This window comes from Onychostoma macrolepis, chromosome 06 (genome assembly GCF_012432095.1).
Source record: "Onychostoma macrolepis isolate SWU-2019 chromosome 06, ASM1243209v1, whole genome shotgun sequence".
NCBI classification, from domain to species: domain Eukaryota; kingdom Metazoa; phylum Chordata; class Actinopteri; order Cypriniformes; family Cyprinidae; genus Onychostoma; species Onychostoma macrolepis.
Genome location: NC_081160.1, coordinates 2,573,324 through 2,600,504, shown reverse-complemented (window position 1 = coordinate 2,600,504; position 27,181 = coordinate 2,573,324). Strand labels below are relative to the sequence as shown.

Genomic DNA, 27,181 nt, shown 5'->3' with positions numbered 1-27,181 from the left:
TGTTTGACTTTATTTTACATCTTCATCTTTACCGTCTTCCTCTAGGACAGTTTTGCTTTGATTTTAGGTGCTCCAGCACCATGTTTTGCCTCTTGGCACCCCCTGCTGTCAGAACGAGTGAGCGGCTGTTTTCAGGCCTTTTGGATAGAGAGAAGGAGCAGAGACCTACTGTTACATATTTAAAAAACTGAGTGTTGCATTTTACCTGTGCAGTGTGTGTGTGTTGCATCAGAGCCCACCTGTGCTAAGCACACCTCACACTCCACAGCAGATGGTGACGCTCGACCAACAAGTCTGAAAAATATGCCCTGTAGACTAGAGTTAAACATTCACACTAACAATCTGTGACGCTGTTTTAATTCTCCGGTGAACAGAGGAGTGTGTTTGACAGCAGCATCACAATAATTCATGTTTATTGGAGTCGAAGCAGATCCTCAGGCTGAACACAGATGGGATGAACAACACATGATCAGAAACACACACAGATCAATGCACAGGGCATATTTCACCCCAAAACCAAAGGAGAAGAAATAGAGAATCATATTTTGCATAAAGAAATTTGGACATTTTTTCACACACATTTTCCCATTTTCCTGTTGTTCTTCACCACAAAATGAATGATTTTATTTATTTTTTTTTTAATTGTGAAGTGTTTGTAGATTATGGTATTATTTCGATATTTTAAAATCTATTATATAAATATATTTCTGTTCTATTTCTATATTGCAGTTTTTACTACAGGCTTCATTATTATAAAATAATAACAAGGCAAAACATCTTTATGATGTTAAAATCTTCCTTTTCTTTAGGCAAAATTTCAATTAGCAAATTAATCTTTTTTTTTTTTAGAAATTAATCATGTGAGATTCACTATTGTAATTGGTCATCTTGAGATGGTTATGACAAAAAAAAATCAAATTGGTTTAATTTAATTTTTCAGCAGATATTAGCAGATATATATTTTAGGTGGCTCACAATAACTTAAATAAATGCTAGTAATACCTAACATTTGACAACACATATGTCTGGTTGTAGGTCTGATTCTATCTAAACATAACATCTAAATTATTGAACTGTGTGTTGATATTAACCACCAAATCTATTGTATCCACAGCTTCAGCAGCCAGTTTAGTCATTTTCTCCACTTTTCAAACACTGCACTGCAAAAACTTTGGTGTATATTTGGTGTTGGTTTTCACATTAGAAATGACATTGAATAACATTCACAGTAACACTGAATTAAACATGACATTTTGAAGTAGAAAGACTGAAATTGTATGTTCTTGTAAAACATACTTCAGTAATCTTAATCTTGTTTTATTAACAACTTCAAAAAAAAAATTTTTGCATTGTACTTGGATCCTGATTATGTTGCATGCAGCTATTCATTAGACTAATGCCTAATATTAATTTTCATTTCAAATATGTTTATCTAATTTTTCTTCTTTAGATATTTTTCCATGTATGACAGAATGTTTTTTGCAGTGTAGTGTGTGTGTTTTACATGAAGCAGCACACAGTTTCATGTTAAGCTCTTTTATTTTCATGGTCTTCTGAGATTTAATGACCTTTTCTCTGCTGTTGGATCACCTGTCTTCATCTGCGGCTCCTGTGGTTGTTTTTCTGCTGAAATCACGTCCCTCTCACAAGAAACATGTTGCTTTGTTTGTGTGTCCCGCTGATGGGTGGCTCTGCTTCCACGGTCACGTCTGTCCGCTTCACTCTTTGTTTTTCTGTCTCTCTCGTGTCTCCTGCCGTCTGTGCCGATCGCTGTCTCTGGCTGCTCTTAGACTGAGACAGGACTCTGGTCTGTGTGAAGTTAAAGCCGGTCTCCTGAAGGCAGGTTTTGCAGGAGCGCAAGCAGGTGACGCGCAGCGCAGACGGTCTGGGCAATCAAGCGGTTCAATCCGATTTACCTCCATGAAGCCCGTCTGTGAGCGCAATCCTGGCATGTGATGAGAGACAGAGAGATGGCTTTTGGAAAAATTGTGTCACGTGTCGTATCACAATTATTGTGATTGTTAAAGGAAGAATAACAATCAAAATGAACACTAAATGTGACCCTGGACGACAAAACCAGTCTTAAGTGTCAATTTTTCAAAATTGAGATTCATACATCACCTGAAAGCTGAATAAATAAGCTTTCCATTGATGTATGGTTTGTTAGGATCGGACAATATTTGGCCGAGATACAACTATTTGAAAATCTGGAATCTGAGGGTGCAAAAAAATTGAGAAATATTGAGAAAATTGCCTTTAAAGTTGTCCAAATGAAGTTCTTAGCAGCGCACATTACTAATCAAAAATAAAGTTTTGATACATTTACAGTAAGAAATTTACAAAATATCTTCATGGAACATGGTCTTTACTTAATATCTTAATGATTTTTGGCATAAAAGAAAAATCGGTAATTTTGACCCATACCGTGTATTTTTGGCTATTGCTACAAATATACCCCAGCGACTTAAGACTGGTTTTGTGGTCCAGGGTCACAAATGATAAAACTAAGAGAACACGTTCCTTTCTAAAAAAAAAAAAAAAAAAAAAAAAATGAAGTTTTGAACATAAATCTAAAATTTTATACGGTTTATATTTAAAACAAAACAAAAAATCAGACATGATTAGAAAAATAAACTTTATTCAATATATATTCTCTCAAAATAAGTCTTATTATTTTAAAGAGTTTTGCTTTTTGAGTAACTTCGTCTTATTTTAAGGATGTTTACATATTTTACTGAAACATAAGGATAAAAAGAAAAATCACAAATCACATTGAATATCTTGATTGTTTCTTCTAATCTAGACAATGAGATTAAATTGAGAGCAAATGGAAATGTTTGAATTCTGCCTCTCAGATGTTTCTCCTCTAATTTCATAATGAGATGTTATATTATTAAAATAAAACATTAAATGATAATAATTTATCTAATAATAATAGAGTGTATTTTAATATGCATTTTGAATGTATAGCTGTAAATAAACATCTTGATTGTAGTTGTTGTACTGAACTTAATTTATGCTTATTTATTTATTTACGTTAAATTAATGCAAAATTTTGTGCTTAATTAAACAGCATTTATTTTCTTAATTTTGAGTGAAATATGACCCATCTTCGTAAGATTCAACAATAATTAAACAACAGTAGTCATCAATAGAAGATCCCCACATTGATATTAGCATGGTGTGTGTGTGTGTGTTTATATGACAGGTGGTAGGAGGGTTTCTGGGTCAGTAATAAATGCTGAACACATGCTGTTCAGTCGTTCTTTTTTTATTTGCTTTATTAGTCATTTAAAAGCGGTTTGAGAAACAGGAGCCTGTGTTCCAGCACCATCTGGGTTTGTGTGTGTGTGTGTGTGTGTGTGTGTGTGGTGTTCTGCACAATATATGGCTGAAAGGAAACTGGCAAAGTGCGATGCATATTTTGCTTGTCAAGTAGACTATTGCTTCTGTCATGTAAAGAATTGTGTGCAGCTTTCTGTTAATCATGCATGTCATTCTGTGTGAGAAATTTCATGACTGAAAACATGCCAGTCTGTCACACAAGACAAATAATGTTTGAATGATGAAAACACTATGTAACCACATATTCTTCAAATTTATGCAAATGTCTAGTTTTTGTTATGTATCTACACTAAAACAAAGTTGAATTGCAAAAAAGTCTTTCTTGCTCAATAATTATGTCTAGTTTTCCTGTACAAAATCAAGATACACTTACTTTTTTCTGAAATGTATCAAAAATTAAGTGAGTTTAAGCTTTATAAATGTTATAAGCTTTATTAAAAGTTTATTTTTACCCCATTGGAATTTTTTAAGACTTATTTTATGTGAAGTTTGCTCCTCAATTAAATATATCTTGATTTAAGAATGTTTAAATATTTTTTTAGACAAAAATACTAAATAAAAAGAAATTGATGGTAAATTTTACAAATAAATACTAAGGAATGGCAGGAAACATTGAATTAAACATAAAATTTAGAAGTGGAAACGCTGAAATTTTATGGAATCTTGTTTTCATCATGAAGTAAAAAAATAAATAAAAAAGGTCATTGTGATTTTTAATTTTTTTTTATCTCACAATTCAGGGTTTTTTTTCTCGCAATTGTGAGTTTATATCTTGTAATTCTGACTTTTTTTCTCAGAATTGAGGAAATGCCAGAATTGCAAGATATAAATTCAAAATTACAAGAAATAAAAGTCAGTTGTTTTATAAAAAATTGCAGCTACCTTTTTAATTTGTTATTCCAAGCATCCATAGTGTTTTAGGTAACACTTTGCAATAAGGTTCCATTAGTTAACATTGGTTAATGCATTAACTAACATTAACTAAAATGTGCAATACATTTGTTACAATATTCTTTTTTTTTTTTTTTTTTATATTAGTAAACAAAAATACAACTGTTCATTGTTAGTTCATGTAAGCTCAGGTCCACTAAATAATATTAAGATACAACTTTTTCTTTTAATAATGCACTCTAACAAATGCTGGGTTAAATACAACCCAGCGTTGGGTAAAATGTGGACAAATCCAGCGATTGGGTTGTTTTGACCCATTGGGTTACTGCCCAGAAGGTTGGGTTAAACATTTAACCCAATTGTTGGTTGAAAACAACCCAATCGCTGGGTTTGTCCATATTTTACTCAGCACTGGGTTGTATTTAGCCCAGCATTTTTTAGAGTAAATGTTGAAATGCACATGAAGACCAATATGAAGATTAATAAATGCTTCAGGAGTATTTTTCATTGTTAGTTCGAGTTAACTAATGTAGTTAACTAATGTTAAAGGATAAGTTCACTTTCAGAATGAAAATTCATAATTTACTCACCCTCCACTTGTTCCAAACCTGTTTGAGTTTCTGTCTTCTGTTGTCAATATAACATCAGGTTGATTGAAAAAGACGTTGCATTTTGGTTGAGAATGAAAATATGTCAGTATTTGACACCAATTAGACATTGATTTAATGATGGATTTTAGTTACACAACCTAAAAACAACAAATATCAATGTCAGCTGACATCGGTATTAGACATCAAATCAACATTGACATTAGATGTTGAATTGACATTGAATTTTGGTCACCCAACGTCGCAACCAAATTTGAACCAAATATCAACGTCTCATGACGTTAAGGCCCCAATATACGTCAAACAAAATAGAAGAATGAACTGATATGTCATTTCGAACAAAATCAGGCCAAAACAAAGTTCGTTTTGAGTTCGTTTCGGCAGTTCGAAACAGCTCACCAAAGCGAACTTTCTGGGGGAGTTCGTTTTGGCTCCTAAACACTTTTGAGCTACCATTGGTCCGTGGCGATTACGCAATCGGTGGGTGTGTTCTGGAGCTCCACCTTCTTTGACATGCAATTTTTTTTTTCCCCGGTTTGTTTCTCATTCAACGGAGGTCAGGCAGGAGAACAACATCTCCAAGTCAACATAACAGCAACGTAAATAGACTGTGTCGAATAGCTGAGCTGCCACAGATATATCCGCACCTGTACAATCGCTCGCGGGGAGACTTTAAAGATTCAGAGAAAGCATTTAATTCCTAGATAGAAATTGCAACGAAGCTTGGTGTCGACGACCCGGAGTTATGCAAAAAGCGACATAGAGAAACATCAGATGCAAAGCCATAAAAAGAATGAAACGAAAGTGTAAAGATTTAAGTTAGCAAGTACCAAATACATATGTTTCAAATAAATGTTACACCATACTGCTGCTGCTGTTCTTTCAATAAGTGAATTTAAAAGGTATACAATAAATGAAATGCCAAAAGAACATACAATAATAAGCCTTTGTTTTTATCAAATTATTACAACACATAAAATATAAAAACGTGTAATAATTCATCCAGTTTAATAAAAGACCTAGATACACCTTCACTGCATCGTTGTTGTGATTAGGGCAGACGCGCGAGCATCGCAACATGTTTACATTAATCTACGCCCCGCCTCCAGCAGCGCGGGGGTGTTGGAATGTTCGAAATCAGTATACCGTCGCTCAGCCATTTCGAACTTTTGGAGTATATCGGGGCTCTGGAAGTGAACTTATCCTTGAACAAATGAGAGCTTATTATAATGTGTTTTCTTGTAAACATGCTCTAATAATCTTTCTTTGATTTGCAACTTCTAAAAACGTCACTTTTTCTTCTGCTGTTCTCCAGGGTTTCTGTTTCTCCCCGGTGGGCTCATGCTCCTGATCTAGGGTGGGGGGGCATCGCCCCGTTCTGCCATGAAAGGCTACACCCCCCAGCGCACCCGTCTCCTGTCCGACTGCGAGCCACCCCGTTCTCCCAGTCAACGGAACCCCGTGTACCCCCCATCCGCCTCCTCCACCCTGTCCCACACCCCGTTTCTCCTCCCAGCAGCCATGGAGCATTATGGAGCCCTGGAGCCGCACCACTTCTCCCCGTCGCCCGACTGCCTGATGCCCCTCAACAACCAGCTGTCCTCCAGCAGCACCTTCCCCCGGATCCACTACAACTCGCACTTCGACCAGGGCGACTTCGGTCCCACGGCCGACAGCATCGGGGGAATCAGCACCGGGACGCTGGGGACTTCTATGTCCATGGGAATGGGTCTCGGAGTGGGACGGACCGCCATGATCACCAGCGGATCCGCAACTATATCAGGTAAGAAATGTAGGACTGTCTTGAGAAACATTTACAGAAAGTTAACTGTATGCAGCTAAACGTCATAAAAGTAAATGCAAAACTGCATAACAAAACAAAACTCGTCTTACTTTCTAAATTGTTCCTCTTTTAATCTTTTAAGCATAAATTATAATTAATTATAATTATAATGAGGTTTATGTTTAAAACTTTTTTAATGTTTTTAAATGAAGTCTCCTCTGCTCATCAAGGCTGCATTTATTTGATCAAAAATACAGGAAAAACAGTAATATTGTAAAATATAATTACAATTTAAAATAACTGTTTTCCATGTGAATATACTGTGAAATGCAGTTTATTTCTGTGATTAAAGCTGAATTTTCAGCATCATTACTGCAGTCTTCAGTGTCACATGATCCTTCAGAAATCATTCTAATATGCTGATTTGCTGCTCAAGAAACATTTCTGATTATTATCAATGTTGAAAACGGTTGTGCTGCCCAGTATTTGTGTGGAAACTGTGATACATTTTATTTTTCAGGATTCTTTGATGAATAGAAAGATCAAAAGAACAGCATTTATTATAAATAGAAACCTTTGGTAACGTTATAAGTGTCTTTATTGTCACATTTGATCAATTTAATAAAAGTGTTAATTTCTTTAACAAAAAAAAATCTTACTGACCTCAGACTTTTGAATGGTGGTGTATATTCTCTCAAAATAAGTTGTATTATCTGAGACATTTTAATGTAATTTTATCTTTATCAATGTTTAGATATTTTACTGAAACATAAGGACAAAAATTTGAATTATTTTCTGCTTTTTTTCCCATGGAACACATAAGATGTTTATATAAAGTCTGCACTGCTCTAGAGGCTGCTGAACTCCGAAAATCAATCAATCAAATAAATAAATAAATTACAGTCATCTATATGACTCATGCATGTTATATGCAAGTCATAAAATAGAATAAAATTTAAGTTCATTCTGAAATTTAATTTATGACTTTCAGACTGTACACTTTGTAAAATATTTTACTTGATTTGTGAGTGACGGCAAACCTGGTTTGCCACATCTTCTGCAACGCATTCAATTTTGCATGAAATTTGCACTACTTCTGTTGATTCTGGTGTAATAATATAGATAAAGAGGAGGTTTGTAATGGAATAGCAGTTGTTGTCTCCTGTTTTTTTTATTAACTCCTTTTTCTGAATATTTACAGTAGAAATGAAGTGTTTAAGTATGTCTAAAAGTATTCTAATGTGACTACTTGAAAAGCTTAAAAAGTTAATAGTTAATTCATTTAAATATGTTAACGCTTTTTATTTGTAGATGTTGCCTGCATTGTTTAACACTCAGCATGCAAGTTATTCAGATCAGGTAATGCTGAAAAAACAATTTTCAAGGTGCAATTAGTGATGAAGCAAACATAGCAATGGATGCAAGGCCAGTAAACCTCAGAGATGTGTGGAAAATAAAAGACAAATGAGTCATTTGACCTTCACAATGTATATTCTTATTATTTTATTTTCTGGTTATTATTTATTGTATCACTTAAGACTTTATGTTTCTTAAAATACAGCATAAATGTGACCCTGGATCAAAAATCCAGTCTTAAGTCGCACGGGCAAATTTTGTAGCAATAGCCAACAATACATAGTATGGGTCAAAATGATCTATTTCTCCTTTATGCCAAAAATCAAATAACAATAACATGATACATAAATATTTCAAACCTTAATTTTTTATTAATATTATGCATTGCTTAGGACTTCATTTGGACAACTTTAAAGGTGATTTTCTCAATATTTAGATTTTTTTTGCTCCCTCAGATTCCAGATTTTCAAATATTGCCCTATCCTAACAAACCATACATCAATGGAAAGCTTATTTATTCAGCCTTCAGTTGATGTATAAATTGACCCTTATGACTGGTTTTGTGGTCCAGTATTGCTTCATGTATTCTGAATATTTCCTATTTGACTCTCCTGCTGTTTTGGCATTTAGGGGCAGGAAAGATGAACCGGTTGCCGCCTAACCTCCTGGACCAGTTCGAGAAACAGCTGCCAGGTCAACAGGATGGCTTCAGCACGTTACAGTTCCATCGAAGCACCGCGGTGACGGCGACCAAACAGCAGCAACAGCAGCGCACCGACAGTCCAGGAAAAATACGCTACTTAGTTCACTCCGTCCAGAAACTGTTCGCTAAATCCCAGTCGCTGGAAAACTCCGCCATCAAGGGAAACATGAACGGCCGCAACAGCAGGTCGTCGAGCAGCGATGACAAACAGCATCGGAGCAAAAGCAAAGACCGGGCGAAGAGCGAAGGAACGGCCAAACGGAGGCCACGATCCAATATGTCCGGATACTGGAGTTCTGACGATTTGGACAGTGATATTAGTAACTATAGGAACCCGATGGCCATGATGACTTTGGGTCGTCAAGCAGTGGGATCCGGACCGGGGCCGGGCGGACAGGTGGCATCCAGGTACGTCATGCAGGGCTACAGCACCATGAGCGAGCACACGCTCAAATCCTCAAAGAGTAACAGTGACCTGAAGCACCAGGGGCTCCCTGCACTCCCGGGACCTGGCGGCGGTGGTGGTGGTGTTGGAGGAAGCCGAGGCCCGATGTTTGACGGGAACTTTGGTAAAGGGGGACCCTGGTCCACGCTTACATTAGGACCCACCAGACAGGTGTGCCAGAAGGGCTCGGCCACGCTGGATCGCACCCTGCTGAAGTCCAAATCTGTCCAGCAGGATCTGGGCTGCCACTTGCTGCAGGTGCGCGGGAGGGTGAGTTGCATGAATAAAACACGGTTATTGTTTACTGTATTGCTGTGGTGGAAGCAAACCTCAGTACACAAGTATGGTCCATTTGAGGTGCATACGTGTGCAGGCGATCTACACATGCACTCTAGAAAGCTTCATCTTTGTGTCTGTGCTATTTTTTGTTCTGACCGATAAAAATGGCTTTGTACTCTTTTAAACCAAAGTTGAGACTCTTTTTGCAGTCTCTGCTATTTGTGACCCTGGACCATAAAACCAGTCATAAGTCGCTGGGGTATATTTGTAGCAAAAGCCAACAATACATAGTATGGGTCAAAATTATCCATTTTTCACTTTTCCACTTTTATGCCAAAAATCATTAGGATATTAAATAAAGATCATGTTCCATGAATATATTTTGTAAATTTCCTACCGTAAATATATCAAACTTTAATTTTTGATTAGTAATATGCATTGCTAAGAACTTCATTTGGACAACTTTAAAGGCAATTTTCTCAATATTTAGATTTTTTTGCACCCTCAGATTCCAGATTTTCAAATAGATGTATCTCGGCCAAATATTGTCCGATCCTAACAAACCATACATCAATGGAAAGCTTATTTATTCATCTTTCAGATTATGTATAAATCTCAATTTTGAAAAATTTACACTTAAGACTGATTTTGTCGTCCAGGGTCACAAATGTCTGTATCCCACATTATAATGGTGTGTTTTATTTGTTTCATGTGATGTTTATTAGGGGCTAAATCTGAAATGAGAACACAAAAATAGACAACAACATGACCATGAAGTACAGTAGTTTAGGTGATTGGATGTACAGAATACACAAAAGAAAATGTATCTCCTTTTCTAATATTTTTGTCTTGTTTTTCATTACAAATATCTAGACCAAGACATATAAGAAGATATTTAAGATATAAGAAGCAAAATGACAAGATATTAAGTCTCGTTCTCTGATCTTTCCATTCTGATCCCACTGGAAGATATTTTTTTCTTGATTTAAGCTCAAACTCATTTATGTTTGATACAGTTTTCAGAAGTCATGTATTGTCGTGTCTTGATTTAACAATGTTTGTACTAGACTTTTTTTTCTACTAGATTTTTGAAATGCTCTTCACACTAAGGAAAAAACTAAAAGGTTCTTTGGGGAACCAAAATTGGTTCTTCAATGGCATCACTGCGAAAATCCCAATTTGTAACCTTTATTTTCAAGCTTGTGGTCTGTAAATCAGAAGGGTCTGTCTGATGTTTGTGCAGATGCCCTCCACCGGCGACTGGATGGGGACTCTGGGCCGAAGCGGGCCCATGGGCGAGATCCCCTGTAGACGGATGCGTAGCGGCAGTTACGTCAAAGCCATGGGCGACCTTGAGGATAGCGACGACTCTGACGGGAGTCCCAAACCCTCGCCGAAGAGCGCCGCGCGGAGGCAGAGCTACTTACGCGCAACACAGCAATCACTAAGTGACCAGTTCCCCTCAAGAAAGTAAGTCAACACATATGATTAATACATGCGCATATTATGGTTCTGTTCATTATTAAAACAAAACTCTATATGCACAACCGCAGTGACCCGTTTCTGTGCAGAAGGCTGGAGATATATTAGGGTACAAACACAGAAACACACTCTGGTGGTCTGTCACGACGCCAGAGACCCTGTCTGAGGTGTGAGCTCTATTATATCATGCCTTCTGGATCAGGATGAGTTTATCGGTGTTGATTCTCTCTCATACATGCATCAGAATCCAGCTGTGCTCATTCATCTGCTAGATTAAGCACAGCTGGTCTTTCTCCTCTGCATATGCTGAGCCTCGCACAGCCTTTCTGCTGCTCACATGTAAAGAAAACATATCTTATACTCACGAACAGTTGCTATTTTGCCGAATTTGTGGAAATGAAATGTGCATTTGTATTATCAATCAATGGTGCGTTTTTTCCATAGGTATCTGGTACAGATCAGATCGTGTTGTATATGAAATAATTGCACACACACAAAAAAAGTTGGTTTTGCATCCAATTTGTTCTACTTTTGAATGTGCTTCTAAATCAAATCTGACGTCATCAGTGAAGTCTCATTCAAACAGTAATGGTGTTTAGCATAAATTGCAAAGTATTTGTTACATTTGTTGTGCTGCCTTTTGGTTATGCTGATTTAAATAAAATGATTGTGTCTGGTCAGAATGTATCTCATTACTTTATTACAGTATTTATTCAGTTTTCATTTGAATAATAGTGTAAGTTTTAATTATTTTATGTGCTTTATGTTTAATTTTTCATCATTATTAATTTTTTTGTTTTTGTTTTCAATTTTAGTCATTTTAGTACTTAAACTTATTCGTAAGTTGCCAAGTCCATATTTCTAACAATGTTTCTTTAACAATAACCCTACAAATAGGCCTGATTTTTTTAGTGCAGTTCTTATATTGTTCTTTTGGTTTTGTGAAGAAATATGGCATGGACATATTTTCTTCAGACTGACCCTAACACGTTCCTCTCCTAACCCTGATTGATTAGACTATGTTCACAATGGTATACTAGCTTATTGCTTACTGAATACAGTGCAGTATACACTATTTTATGATTCATTTTTTTTATTAACAGTAAAGGAAACGTTGACATTTTTTCATTAAACTTAAACAAAAAATTAAACATAATACAATACTAAGATGGTACATGCGAGTAGCATCCAATTACCATGGTAATACAATTTTTGTGTGATTCAAAAAAGAGATTTAAAAAAATCACTGCTTCTTCATTAATGGCATTGCATTGTGAGCAAATATAGTTTGTTATACAGAACATACTTACTACGTTGTGCTGAAATAGTAAAAGTTAGTATGCTGTTCTGAACATAGCATTTGTTCCCCGGTATAAGTTTGTATAAGTTTCCCTACTTTAATGACTCAAACGTCTTGGTTTGAAGCCCCGCCTCTTCTGTTTTAAGCACCTCCCTCTTTCTGCACTGTAAGCTCCTCCCCCTCTCACCTGTAACCCTGCCTCTCTCCAGCCGTCTGCTGGACTACTCGATGCTGCAGGGGGATCTGGAGGCTCTCTGGTCCCCCCTCCACAGCATCAGCACCCTGCAGCAGATCGGACGCTCTGTCAGGTCAGTGCAGTGAGGAGACCAGCCGTCTATCAGCTCCTCACTGACCGCACAAAGGAGTCGTCACACCAGCGCTGCTTTCCAAACTCCTCTCAAATTAGGAGTGCTGATTGAAAATTGGTTTATTATTGGCCATGAAACAGTTCTCCTACTCTGAGATGTTTAGTCTGAGGTGGTTTTCTCCATACAGCACAGATCTGATGTTTGGGTTTTGCTTGCATTGCACGTTTGCAGACAAGTGGATTGTGATTGGAGAGAAAGAGAGAGAAAGCCTCCTCAGTGCTTGTAATGCTCACCCTAACTGCTATAAGAGCTCTGATTGGACGCTGAATGGAAACGGTACTTTGCTGATTGGTCATTAGCTGTGCTGCTTCAGCCTGATTGGGTAGTCAAACTGTTTGAGGAGATCGTGTTTTTTATTTTAGAGCAGCAATTTTCAGATGTCCTGTGTTCACCAGACTAATGACACAAATCAGTTATGATGATGGATGGATGATGAAAAGATGGATAGATTCATTTTTGAACAAAAAACTGGAAAGATAATACATTTCTTCAGTAGTTTTGTTGCAGCTTTACCATTTCCATTTGCTTGTTGTGTAGTAGACCAGGGGTTTTCAATCTTATAGATGCCACGGACCCCCAAATATGATCAATATGAAAAAGGCATAGAGATTTTTAAATAAAGACCCAATTTATTCTGTGAAAAATTAATATCATAACCTTAATCATTTTTTTCTACTGATTATAGTACTGTACTGTTAGACGTACTTTATTTTAATCTAATTTCTGTTTATTTCATTAAATCTATTTTCATTTGATCTTATTTTTATTTGTTTATTTAAATCAGATTTTATTTATTTATTTTTAATCTTGTATTTATATTTTTATATTTATATTTAAAAATATTTTAATTTTTAATTTTTACACTGCTTTCTCTTTTATTGATTTATTTTATTTCTTTAATATTTTTAATTTTATTTTTAATTTTCCCTAAATTGTTTACATTTTTTATATTTTTTATTTAATCTGTATTTTATTCATCTTATTTTATTTATGTATTTTTTTTTATCTTGCATTTGTGTTTAATTTATCTTGCATATCTTTTACTCCATTTACTTCTATTTATTTATTTTTACACTTTTTTTTTTACCATAAACATTTTCACTGACACCCCCCACCCCCAGCACTCCCTTGTGGCCCCTGGGGGTCCCGGGCCCCAGTTTGAAAACCCCTGCAGTAGCCTATAGAGTGCTTGAGCTGCTCGAGGTCTCTCATCTCCTGCCTCTTCTCTTCTCTCTGTGACCCCTGTCCCCTTCCTGTCCTCAGCTGTCTTCCTTCTCTGCGAGAGTTCTCTGGGAATCGCAGTCTGGATAACCTGGACTGCATCGGAGGCAGCTCTCCGTTCCCAAACTGGGACGATGATGACTTCAGTCAGGGCTGCAGCACGCTGGGACGCGGCAGCTGCATCAGTCAGGTCAGACCCCTCGTGACCTTTGAGTTCATTATAGGACACGGCCGACAGATGAGGATGAAGCTGCGTAATATGCATTGAATATAATGACAGCCTTTCTGATAAATAACTTAAGAAATGGGCTGATTTATCAGTGTGTCACTCATGACCTTTGAGATTATGCACATGATCCATTACAGCTCACAAGGCTTAGAGAAATGCGTCAGCTCAAAGACTAATTAGTAATTAAACTGACACAAATGCACACTGTTATGCCCCGTCTAGGGAAGAAGCGCAACATGAAAAGACTAGCACGAACAAAAGATTTTCAACAACAATACATTTATTGGGAGTTTAAGTTCAGGAGCCGACAAGGCCAAAATAACAAACAAAAATGTGCTTGTTTTCAAACCTCTACCTTGGCGAACCAAAATAAAATTCAATTAAATACAATTCACTGCTCTAACTTCTTAACACCAAAACAGAGAACAAAAGGATTCACAAACAAAAATGGCATCAGTCTCCCTATTATCCCAGTTTAGTATTTACAATATTTACAAAACTATTTACAGAGCCAAGCAAAAACCAAGGTTAGAGGGCAATCCAAAAATCAGTATCAAACAGGCCAAATAAACCAGTAAATCTTTGATAGAACACCTGCAACCAAACACAAAGCAAACAGTACTCACAACTCTATTAATACAAACTCTCACACAAAAACACTACACTATACAAAACGAACTGCTCAGATCATAAAATGGCAAAAGATTGCTCCTGAGTAAGTGATGCTGTGACTTTTAAAGTTCTGTAGACCAATCAGGAGACTGCAACAATCAGCCTGCAGGAGCCAATGGGATGGTTTTCCCAGGGAGAGCAGAAACACAGACAGCCCCAACACAGCAGAGAAATCAGAACAACCACAGGGTTGTAACAACACACATAACCAAATACAATTGCTACTAGAATGTTTAATCTAGTAATTAGCATGTATGCATGCTTTGCTCAGCTTGTACATTTTCTGTATGAATGCATTAATGTAGTTTTTTTTACATATTAATCTGTGTTTTGATAGTATGAATGCAATATTTGAATACCCTACCACATTTTTCAAACTGTGCATTAATAACTGTAAAACTGTATCCCAAAATGCAATGCACAAGACTTTCCTTTCCATTTCCAGTGTGACAAATGAACCTGAAGTAATTACAGATTTTCTCTTTTTTTTTGACTCATTATTTGATCAGACAGTTGTGCCAATTGTTGAAACATTTGTACTCAACAATCAATGAAAATGCAAACAACCCTGGTGGCCAAAAGTTTGAAATAATTAAGTGTTTTAAATGTTTTTGAAAGAAGACTTTTATGCTCACCAAGGCTGCATTTGTTTGATCAAAAAAATACAGTAAAAACAGTTAAATTGTGAAATATTATTACAATTTAGATTCACTGTTTTCTATGTGAATATATATCAAAATGTAATTCATTCCTGTGATCAAAGCGGAATTTTCAGCATCATTACTCCAGTCTTCAATGATCCTTCAGAAATTATTCTAATATGCTGATCTGCTGCTCAGTTATTAATAATGATGAATAGAAGCTTAATTTTATTTAAAATACATGTACAAGTTTAATTTGAAATAGAATTTTTCATAACATTCTAAATGTCTTTACTGTAATATGTGTCACTTTATTGTAACAATTTAATGCATACATGCTGATTAATAGTATTACTTTCTTTTCCTTCTTTTGAAAGATAGTGTATCACAGTTTCTATAAAAATATTGGGCAGCACAATTACTGGTACTTTCATCATTGATAATAATCAGAAATGTTTCTTGAGCAGCAAATCAGCATATTAGAATGATTTCTGAAGATCATGTGACACTGAAGACTGCAGTAATGATGCTGAAAATTCAGCTGCGCATCACAGAAATAAATTACATTTTAACATAATATTCACATAGAAAATGGTTACTTGGAATAATATTTCACAATTTTTACTGTGTTTTGATCAAATAAATGCAGCTTTGGTGAGCAGAAGAGACTTTCAAAAACTTTTCTGAACTTTTGGCAGCCAGTGTGTAGGCCTATATAATGCATAGTGCGCAGTATTCCGTAATGTTATTCTGAACGCAGCCATGCTCCCGTCACTGTTCCTTCTCAATCATGTCAAGCCCACATCAGCCGTCGCTGTGTCAGCAGGTGCGAGACATGGACTTGAGCCAGCATTATGGAGACGAGCTGGAGGACATGCATCCTCACTCCCGCTGCATCGAGCCTCCTGACATGCCCATGCCCACATGCTTCCGCTCCCGCAGCCATAGTTACCTTCGTGCCATTCAGGCCGGCTGTTCTCAAGACGACGACACGGCCTCGATGGACTCTGATTCACCGCCGCCCACGACCACAACGACCGTACGCACCTACAGCAACAGCACCGGTGAGTACAGACCAGCAGAGCAAAGTCTGACCAACGCTCAACCATCTCTGGTGTGCTTCTCTTACAAAAGCATTTGAAAAAGAAATCCATATCAAGATTTGATGGTGTTGCTCATTGTCCTGTCCAAAAAGTTTGATTTCCCTGATTGAAATTAAAATAAAGGAGTCATGCTGATGATTTCATGACAAAAAAATAAGATGTAGTGCAATAAAGTTCAAAAGTCAGTCATTCAAAAGTTTACATTTTAAGCATTTTTATGTTTTTATTATTTACATGCCCAGTATTTATAGATGTAGGGAACTAATTCATTTTCAAGTGAATATTTCTAAATAAACGGAGTTTATTTATTTGTTAATTTCTACATACACACAAATTGTAGAGCGCAAAAAACAAACAAAAAAAAAAAAAAAACTGCTGTTGCCCAGGATAAAGGAGACACTGAACACACAACTTTTGCGACAACTTGCCCCAACATGGTTGTCCCACTATAAGTTGGAACCTCATAATGGAACCTGCTATTATTATAGGTATTTTTAGGCAAAGTAGTCATTAAAAAAACTAATATTAAAATAAAACCATGTGACAACTAGCGTGTCATGGACTTCTGCAGTGTGGTGACAGAATCTATCTAGGTTTGCTTATGTTAATTAATGTATAGAGTTGTTGATATAGAAAAATGTTGCATAAAAAATAATGCTTTATACACTATTTGACAAAATTTAGCAAAAATTATTTTGTTTTATTTTTGCAATGTTGATTTATTTTCTTGGTTTTATTATTATTAATATTATGAATATTATTATTTATAACACTTGCTTATCATTACTCTTTTGTTGATTTTGATTGCTTCCATTGTCCTCATTTGTTAGTCGCTTTTAGTGCTAAATGACTAAATTTATTTATTTTTTACAAGAGGCACTGCCTCCCTTGACCCCTTGGACATATAATTTATAATTATTGTGTGTTTCTTGATTTATTTATTTATTTTTAATTTGCAATTTTGCAGTTTCTTTTTAAGTTACTCATACACAATTATATATTCAAATATTTAATTTATTTTATGTTATTTATTTAGTTTTTTTTTTTTCCTGCAAATAATTTGATAAAACAGTAGTATTTTTCTTTGCAAATTCCTGCATACTTGAGAACAGAGAGAGAGGTAGAGAGAGACCCGCCCTCTCTCCATTTCATTCACTATCCTCAGAAGGGGGGCGGGCCCTAGTATTTGCGTCACACATTTAAGTGGGGCGGAGCTATCGGTCTGTTGTCCAATCGCTTGCGCGTAGAACAGTGAGTGACAGCTCGTTCGTCCAGTAATGATTCCCGACGCGTTGTTTCCTTCAACAATACTCCGCTGCATGTCACGAAGGCGTTTCCACACGGTTCTTTCTTTCCGCGACGTGGACGCTCTTAATGATAATGGTGATGATGTTGCGTTAATGTAACTCTCAGTATATGAACAAAACAGCGACGAGTTGAGCATCATTCCCAGCGCGAGAGCAGGTGAGAATCAGATACTTCTGTTCATGTGATGCGGACCGACATTAACGCACGTTTATCATTTATACACTCACACATTAACACGTGTGTGGATCTTGCTTTAGATTTGTGTTCTTTAAGATGGCAAACGTCTTTTTAAAATATATTTAATGTCCAGCGATTGTATTGGATGGTGTGATTGGTTATAACAATAATATGTGTGATTATTAATTAAAGTAAGCATAATATTTTATTGTGATGGTTTATAATGACTTATTTCTGAGTTATTATACAGGCTGATTATAACATTATTATTTTATTACATTTTTTTTTTTTTTTAAAGGCAATTTATGTATGACACACACTTGCACATCTACGCCCTCATTCTCACACACACCCTATAAATGCAGTGCAATGATCCCAAAACAGTTGTCATGTCAGTTTCCAAGGGGAAGTATCATCCTTAATGGAACTTAAGACTTCTGTAGAGCAGTTGAACTTGACCGCCCTGTCAGACAGGAGCATCCACTGTGTTTATGATTATAGCATGAAGAGGTTTTACATTACAAGCATCGCTCTTGTTAAAGGTGTCACTTTGCATTTAATTGCTGTGCATTGCTTTGAAACGGGTTCATTCATCTGATAACAGGCCTGGGAGAAAATTATAGTTTGTGTATTATAGACACAGTGTGATGGAGAGGCTTCTGTTATTTTATGCACTCTTATATTTCTTTCAGATGTTTTCTGTGAATAGTTATGGGCATCTAAACTTAAGAGCCTCATTCTCGTAAGCTCTCTTGATGTCTGGCTCTTGTATAATGTTCTGTATTGTGCTTCCGGAAGTGCTGTATTAAGCGACAAAAGACATTCAGAGTGAGTTTTGTCAGTGCAGTGGGTTGGATAAATAGTCAGACAACTCCCAGGATGTTTGTACTGAAACAATGCAACAATGCATCTAGTTTTTTTCACAATGACCTACTTGCATGGAGCATATTTCACCTGAATCATGGCATGGAGCTTAACATGTTATGGCACTGGGTCAGGTCCGTGTTTTGAAATACAAACTGTCCCATTTGTGGAAATCAATAGATAAGGATGAGATTCCCATGAGCCTTTTAAATTCAGCTTCCAAGACTTTTTCCTGCACTTACGGGTAAGTTTTTCATGGATCTGCTCAATTATTTATCGGTTTCTCCATCTAAGCTCAAAGCTCTTGTGCTGGAGAGCCTTATGCAGCATTAATGTCACATTTGCCGTATGGTTTCTGTAGATATGCAATTCCAGGTGGTAATCTTTGTGTTAAAGTCAACATGAAATCAAAACCCATCCTTATTGTTGACTTTAAGCACACAAAAGCACATTCTCTGCTGCTTGATCTGATTGTTTACAACTTCAAAACGGTGGATAGTACAAAGATGTGATATCCTCTCATGGCTTTGTTTGCATGGCTGCTGTTGCTATAGTTCTTCTCTTTGGGGATTTACAGCATTTAAACATCAGCAGTGTTTAGAAGTAGCTGACGCAGCGACTGATGCTGCTTTCTTGGAAAGTGTCTCAAGAAGCGCTGGGAGGAAAATAAGCTCATTTTAAGGAGTAGTTCACCGCAAAATGAAAATTCTGTCATTATTTGCTCATCCTCATGACCTTCTGAATCCATATACTGCGAAAGGGGAATCTTCACAGCAGCTTTTGTAAAATAAACAAAAACACCGGAAAATAACCTTAAAACTTTTAGTTTTTAGATAAATCAAACTTTTAAAGGGATAGTTCACCCAAAAAATTAAAGTTCTGTCATCATTTACTCTTTTAATCGTTTTTCCAAACCTGTGTGAGTTTCTTTTCTCTGCTGAACATAAAAGAAGATGTTTTGTAGATAATTTGCTGGCAGCTATTATAACTTCCATGGTTTAAAAAAAAAAAATGTAAATACTGTGGAAGTCAAGAAGGAAATTCATACAGTTTTGGATCCACATGAGTGTGATTTTGGTTGTACTATCCCTTCAACCTCTCATAATCTTTTAGTCATAGTATTCTGCTAATATTTAATAGTCGACTAGGTTTTGAAGCTGCTTCTGAGGTGAGGAACACACACATAGATGAACCGTCAGCGCAATAAACAAAGTGTCAGCAGCACAAAGGCCTGTAATTAGGGCTTTTATTAGTTATCAACCTTCATCACACCCAGAATTAGTGAACTAACTAACACACCCATGTCCTAGAATGTGAAATGCCAAAATAATGTGAGATTTCTCAGGTCAGAAGGTTTGGGCTCTCCATCTGCTCATTTTCACTTCAGTTATTGGTAACCTCAAGGAGGTTATAAACGCTTTATGAAAGAGTTTTAAAACACAGAAAGCTGGATGAAGGGCCGTTCCTGTTGCTAATCATTTGACTAGTCCAAATTCTTGCCTGGATTATGGGAATAATTACATTTAATGTGCATTGTGTTTATCAAGTCTTCAATATGTTGCAGCTGAACATATTTAATGAACTCTAACTAAAAAGTACCAAATGATGATTCTTCCTCACTATAAAGTTTCCACATATTAACTCGGAAGGCTTATCTGTTCAAGACTTGAAGATTAGATCAGTGTAGATGTGTAGATGTAGTTTCCTAGAGATTTTGACAAACGTGTTGACAGTTTCTACCATATATCTTTCACTGACCTGTAGTTTGCTTCCTCATATTATCAGATGGGTGTTTTTTTGTGTGTTGCTCTTGTTCCCCCCGAGGCTCATCATCATATATATGATCGTAGTAGAGACAAACATTCCTCATTCCCATTGTGCAAAAATGTGGCGAATTTAAGCACGCAATGTGTTATTTGGGCAAAATAGATGTTAGATGTGAGACTGCTGATGTATTTTGACAGGATGGTGATGACACTTTTTATCTGTCTGATCATCTGACACTCGAGATGTGTGTATTTGTGTAGTAGAGCCAAGGAAGCAAAAGTGAGTAAAAATCTAAATAAATTGGAATGGGTGGACGAAACACCTGTGATTGTGCATCGGTTGAGCTTTATGATGCATTTAATCTACATCTACAACATATCAGCTACAGTTTGGCTCATGAACTGTAGCTTTGCTGTTATTGTGTCATGCAACATTATCAAATTTGTCACATCGCATCTGCTTTATCACGCATTATGCCAAAAAACATCTTAACCATGCTAAATGTTCTAATGGTTTTTGTTCGTCATGGGAAAGTTTCCATATTTTGCACATTTCCCACACTAAAGGCCAAATCCACATAATGACCCAATCCTTACAGATTCCAGTGGCGTTGGTCACCGCACCGCTCCGATTTAGAGCTCATATTCCACCGACGGTTCATTCCACTTGAGTAAGCAACTAAAACAATGACCCTGATTGTCATTTGTACGTTTTTACATCAGTTGCATTTATAAGCATTATTCTACATTAAGCTTCTTATTTCTGTCTTACAGGCTTTGTTGTTTGCTGTATTATTAGTCAGGATTTTTCCTAATGATTTCCAAAGAACAGTAAAAGCATCTAGAATATTATTCAGCCAAACATAACAAGCTCATTTGGAGAGATTGTTTTGAGGAATAGATGTCATAATGCATTGCGGATTAAAATGTTTTTCCCCTCGTAAAGAACATGTTTGATCTAGTTTCTTTGTACAGTAAAATAAAATAATGGAAGTGAACTGAGCTACATCAATGTTTAAAGACTTTCTGATGTGGCATTCAGTTTGCATTGAACAAACCTCAGATTAGAAGCTCTGCGGCTGTTGAGGTTATTAATGCCAAGATGCTGCATTAGCAGTAGATGCTTATTACCACAATACACCTGCCATATTGGAAAGGTCAAGATCCATGAACATGAATTAACAGCAACAGTCCCGTGCATCAGATTTTCATAAGATTTGGTTTGTCATAAACGTCACATATTGAAAATCCATGCGAAATCAAACAAGAGTTGGTGAAACGCTCTAGTAAAATAATATGGGGAAAACCTTGACATCGTAATGAAACAAAGCATGCTTATGAGGTCACATGACTGTCCCAAACATGACCTCTCCAACAATAGGCTCCGTCTAGACCTGGAATGCGACTGAGAGGAATTCTGCAGCATGTATGTCACAGACATGAGCGGAATGTTGGAGTGATGATGTAACAGTGGTGTTTTGTCTTCTGGCGCTACGCAACAGTAAGAATCACCTTCTGAATCACATATTAATACTCTGACACATACTCATACTTTGACAGGATTTATGTAATTACAAGATGACTAACATGAGCTGTTCACATCCTCAGACTCGTTTCTATGGCAATGTTCATCAAAACACTAAAATGAGTCATGTGTGGCTTTATTGATGACAGCGGAACACTTAATCGCTCATTAATACGTCTTAATGCTCTCGCAAAATACTGAAGAAGACGTGCATCAGGTTATTGGCTAATAAACATTTATTTACAAACATATGTACATTATCTATCTATCTATCTATCTATCTATCTATCTATCTATCTACGCTGTAAAAAGTGATGTTGACTTAAAATTAAGTAAATATATATTTTTTTTAAAGTTAAGTGAACTTGACAATTCACTTAACTTATTTTTTTAATTATCATTTACTTAAAAATTTTAAGGCAACAGGTTTACTCAATTTTTTTTAAGTTAAGTCAACTTATCACTTTTTACAGTGTATCTGTCTGCCTATCTATCTATAATTATTTTTTTTGCATTAACATAATTATCATGATAATTAAGCACATTGTTCCAAAAATAAAAAATAAAATCATTAATGCACTTGGATATTTTACTTTTACACTTTTTTGTAATTGTCATTTTTCTCAATGTTTTTATATTCTTATAAAAGTAATATAGTATTTTTACTTAATGCAAAATTGTATTTCTGTAGTTTCAAAATAATGTGTATTTATTGTGATTTTTACAGTTGAAATATGACTTGAGTTGCATTTTCTTAAAAGCGTTGTAAGCCTAAATAGATCTTGGAGACATTTGGTGTCAAATGCAAGGAATTGCAGTTGTTTTTACATGTTAATGGTTAAGTGAGTTTTTCGTTCCTTTTTTTCAACATTTATTTATTTAAAATAATTTTATTTTATTTCATTTTAAAAGTTTGACAAAGATTTATTTCTAGTCTGAAACTTTGACATAACACAGCATAAGAGGAATTAGTAATGGCTAATGGGATCGATCTGCACGTCCTAATTGAAAACTATCATCATAGAGAGCTTTCCATCCGAAGTGATTTCTGCTTAATGTACTTTGCTTCTAGAATAAGGTTTTGAGTTGGGTTTCGCACAAAGAACCGGTCATTAACAAGATCCTCTCTGCTTTAGAGTTGTTCAGTGAGTTATTAACCTTCCCTCATGGCTCAGTAAATGTCTCGTTTCATTCACAATGCAATTCATTCGCGCAAGCAGGCCTCTGCTTTTCAGAAACCCGGGATTTCTAGCCTAATGAATGATTTATGCAGAAGCGTAGAGTCTTTCCACAGGCGATCTAGGATGCTGACACAGACATTACAGCAGCTGCTCCAAACAGACCCGTAAAAATAAACCAGCTGCATCTAATGCGGATTTCATTATGGCCCCCTTACTGTTGAATTCCAGCGAATGAAACCTTTCTGAAATGCTCTTTCAGACAGTCTGTGAAGGCACAGATGTGAATACTGAAGAGAACGAAGGATTATTGCGATCATGGCCACACCTGAATAATAAAGTCATCATTAGTCAGACTGGATGGCTCACACACACCGCACCAGTGTTGACTCAGCTAATGTCACAGTCGCTTCACTATTTCACTATTTAAGATGTGAAGGCATCACTATAAAGAGAGTTTTAGATGTGCGAATGGACACTTCTGAATTGAAATTTGGTGGATTTTAAGGTGTTTGTCTCTAAAAGCTGAAAAGCAAATTTAACCGTCACAACAAAAATGTAGGAATTGACGCTGCTTTGTAACGTCTGGATCATTTGAGACCAGAAAACATCTGATATTGAGTAAGTTTGAGGAATCAAGCTCTTAGATATTAAGGCACGCAAACAGATATTTGTTGGTGGCCTTTAGCTTGTCATGTTACATTCCCGCCTTAATCACAAACACACATCGACCAATCAATGTTTGCAGAAGATCTTTCCACCTGACAATTAATAAATATGATATGTATGTTGAGAAAACACGTCTGTCATTTGCTTTTTGCTTCACGAGATATTTATTGTCCTCTGGTTTTCTATGTCATCAAATGGTCCCGATTCACATATACTGTCCATCCTAAATAGTATTCAAAATTAGAATTAGTGTGTCCCAAATTGTAGTATGTCGAAGTGCAGATCCATGCTAATATTGCCCACAATCTATGAGCAAAAAAATCGCTCGTAGGACGAGGATTCAATTAGAATTACAAACACAAATAAAAAGTGTTAAAAACTACAAATATGGCAGATATGTGAGGCCGATGGTTAAACAGGGGTTTAGATAAAGGGGTTTGAGTAATCAATAATCAGTATCTAAAGTGGCAGTGTAAATGGTGACCGGATGCATTAGGGACAGAGCGGTTCGTTGAAGATGCAATTATGACGAAGTACAGTATCTCCCAAAGCTACTCACTCAGAAGTATGTACTTCTTCCGCACTTTTAGGGCGTAATATAAGTAAGCGAATTGGGATGCAGCAATTGCATTTAACATCATTTTTTCCAACGCAGAGAAAAACAATTGCCAGTCGCAACCCATTTTACCTATGTAATTTGTGTCAGTTCAGAGGAAACAGGAAATTCAATGATAAATAATTTGAAATGTGTTTCATTGGGAAATAATGAACGTGAGCCAGACGGATTGCACATAAGATAATATCTACATTTAATAATTGGCATTTGGTTAAAATGATCCAATAACCCACTAGGCAAAGTTGTTTTAATAATATTAATAATGACAATTTGTTACATTTATATAGCGCTTTTCCGGGTACTCAGAGTGCTTTACATAGAAAGGGGAATCTCCTCAACCACCAGTTTTAGAGAGAGTGTGAGTTATTTTGATTGGAGTTTTTTTAGAAGAACTTGCCCTGATGATTCATTCGCAGAAACACCAAGTTGCATCTCTAAATTTATCCCCTTTAACACAGTAAATAAACAATCTGACCTCAGCAATCGACTAGCCAACCATCTTCCCCTTCATACATTCAGGAACTGATGCTGACTCATCCGTTTTAACATGTAGATCAGCTTTTGTCCGTATGTTTGCGAATGTCTTTGAGAGTTTGCGCTGGGCTTATGAGCTGTCATGAGAGCTCTTTTAACATGTACAGCTGCACTAAATGTGTTTGGAGTCTCAGTATGGCTTTGTCGTTTTAGGAAAGGAAAGTTTTTAAGAATATTATGCTGGATCTGAATTTTTGTGTTTAGTGGCAGCATGTAGTTTCTGCGTAATGTTTGAGTATGAAACATACATATACGGCTCTGACGCTCAGATTTACGACACACAGGATTCCTGTGGGCTTGTTATGTTTGCCATCGTTTCCGTCTGCCAACTCCACCCGAGTGCTGCGGCGCTGTGAACTCACACTGAGACACACACACACACTGGGGTAACAACGGACATATATTGGGCAAAATAAAATCTTTCTCTTCTCTGCATTTCTCCTCTTCTTTAGCTTGCTTCCTAATCTAGTTGTCTGATAAACCAGGCATCGTATATTACGAATATTGTTGGTGGATTGCTTTTGTTACTCTTTTGTAATTCACTTTTTAGAAATGCATCTGCTAAATGCATAATGTAAATGTAATCCACTTTATTTCTCTCTCTGTCTTGATTTATATCCAGTAACCCATTAAAAACGGCTGATAGATTAATGAAGTCAAATACTCTTATGCACTCAAATGCAGCATAATCTGTGCATCAGATATTTTAGTGTGTTTGTGAATCTTTCTTTACTGATATTTTGTTACCTAATGCAGTGACATGCAGAGATTTTAGCGTGGCTTTGGAGTCCAGATACATTTCGGGGCCGCTGTGGGCTGGAAAAACAACTGTGTTGTTGGAAAGAAAGGTCGCAGGCTGTGTTGACGTCAGAGTCACTGCCATCATAAACATGGACAAAACACACACACACACACACACACGGACACATATACACGCTGAGAGCTGTGAGGATGAGACCAGACTACAGCTGAGAATTAGTGCTAGTTGTTAATAGTACATAGATTTATTGTTGTTGTTGCCAACAGCCTTTGATTTTGCTCATCGATCTTTGCCTTTGCAAGTCTGTGTGTTTGAGTCAGCTTTAATATTCAGTTTTATAAATGTATATACTCTTGTCTGAATTTGAATTTATAATTATGAATTTACAGTGAATTGAAATATATTTTTAATCTTTACGTTACTGTTAATAGCACTAGTGAATAATTATTTAACCTTTTACAGGAGCAACTTGCATAGCATCAAAATAAATCTGTTATCATTTAGATAGCAAGACATCAATATTATTTAAAAAAAAAAAAATAATAATAATTGGTTGTATATATTACATTGTAGTTGTTTTTAAGATATTCATGTATATTATGTATTCATTGTTGTAGCCTAACAATCATTTAATTATTGTGTCAAACAGGACTGTGCATATCAATTATGGAAAAAATAATTTGGGGAAAGAAATTCTATTCATATGTGTATTCTGACAATTAATTTGAATTTATTATGATTTTATATGTATTTTAAATTTTCTAAGTCACTTTTAATAGTACTAAATTAATGACCCTTTTATGGAGATTTTGATGCATCAAAACAAAGATGAAAATACATTTGTGAACATTTAAAACAAATTTAAAAGTCATACATATTTAATAATAATTATTAAGTAATGTATTTCAAATATTATTTAAATAATAATAATTATATATGTATTTATATATGCTATGCTGTTATATATTAAGATATAAGATATAATATTTAGTTACATATATTTAATTATAGTTTAGTTATGTTATATTAAGATATAACATATACATACATATATACATATAGATATACATACATACACATATATATATATATATATGTATGTATGTATGTGTGTGTATGTATATGAAGAGTTCATTTGCAAAAACAGATAACTCCGTTTTTAACAATTCTCAAAAATCATGTTTTTTTTTTATTTTGCCTTCCAATTAATCTCAGTGAAACTGCAGTTGGGTTTTTGTGTGTGTGTGTGTTAAGATATATTAAGCTGTATAAGAGGAATATATTCATTATGTATGTTATACATTCATTGCTGTAGTGTAGTCTATTAATCATTAAGTTATTATGATGTTAAACAGGGC

General features: G+C 35.8%; 1 protein-coding gene across 7 annotated transcripts in view; it reads left to right on the top strand.

Moving 5' to 3' along the window:
- Positions 1 to 27,181, top strand: part of dlgap4b (discs, large (Drosophila) homolog-associated protein 4b) — a 172,799-nt gene that overhangs the window by 132,050 nt on the left and 13,568 nt on the right. For 3 of the 7 annotated variants that reach the window (XM_058777887.1, XM_058777885.1, XM_058777886.1), the window contains 6 exons: positions 6,160 to 6,627; positions 8,614 to 9,401; positions 10,654 to 10,880; positions 12,402 to 12,500; positions 13,824 to 13,971; positions 16,150 to 16,387. In XM_058777887.1, coding sequence (XP_058633870.1) covers positions 6,228 to 6,627; positions 8,614 to 9,401; positions 10,654 to 10,880; positions 12,402 to 12,500; positions 13,824 to 13,971; positions 16,150 to 16,387 — 1,900 coding nt within the window. In that variant the 5' untranslated portion in view covers positions 6,160 to 6,227. Of the gene's footprint in view, positions 1 to 6,159; positions 6,628 to 8,613; positions 9,402 to 10,653; positions 10,881 to 12,401; positions 12,501 to 13,823; positions 13,972 to 16,149; positions 16,388 to 17,732; positions 17,891 to 27,181 lie in introns of those variants that run through there. The other 4 variants (XM_058777888.1, XM_058777890.1, XM_058777889.1 and 1 more) reach the window with 4 other exon arrangements.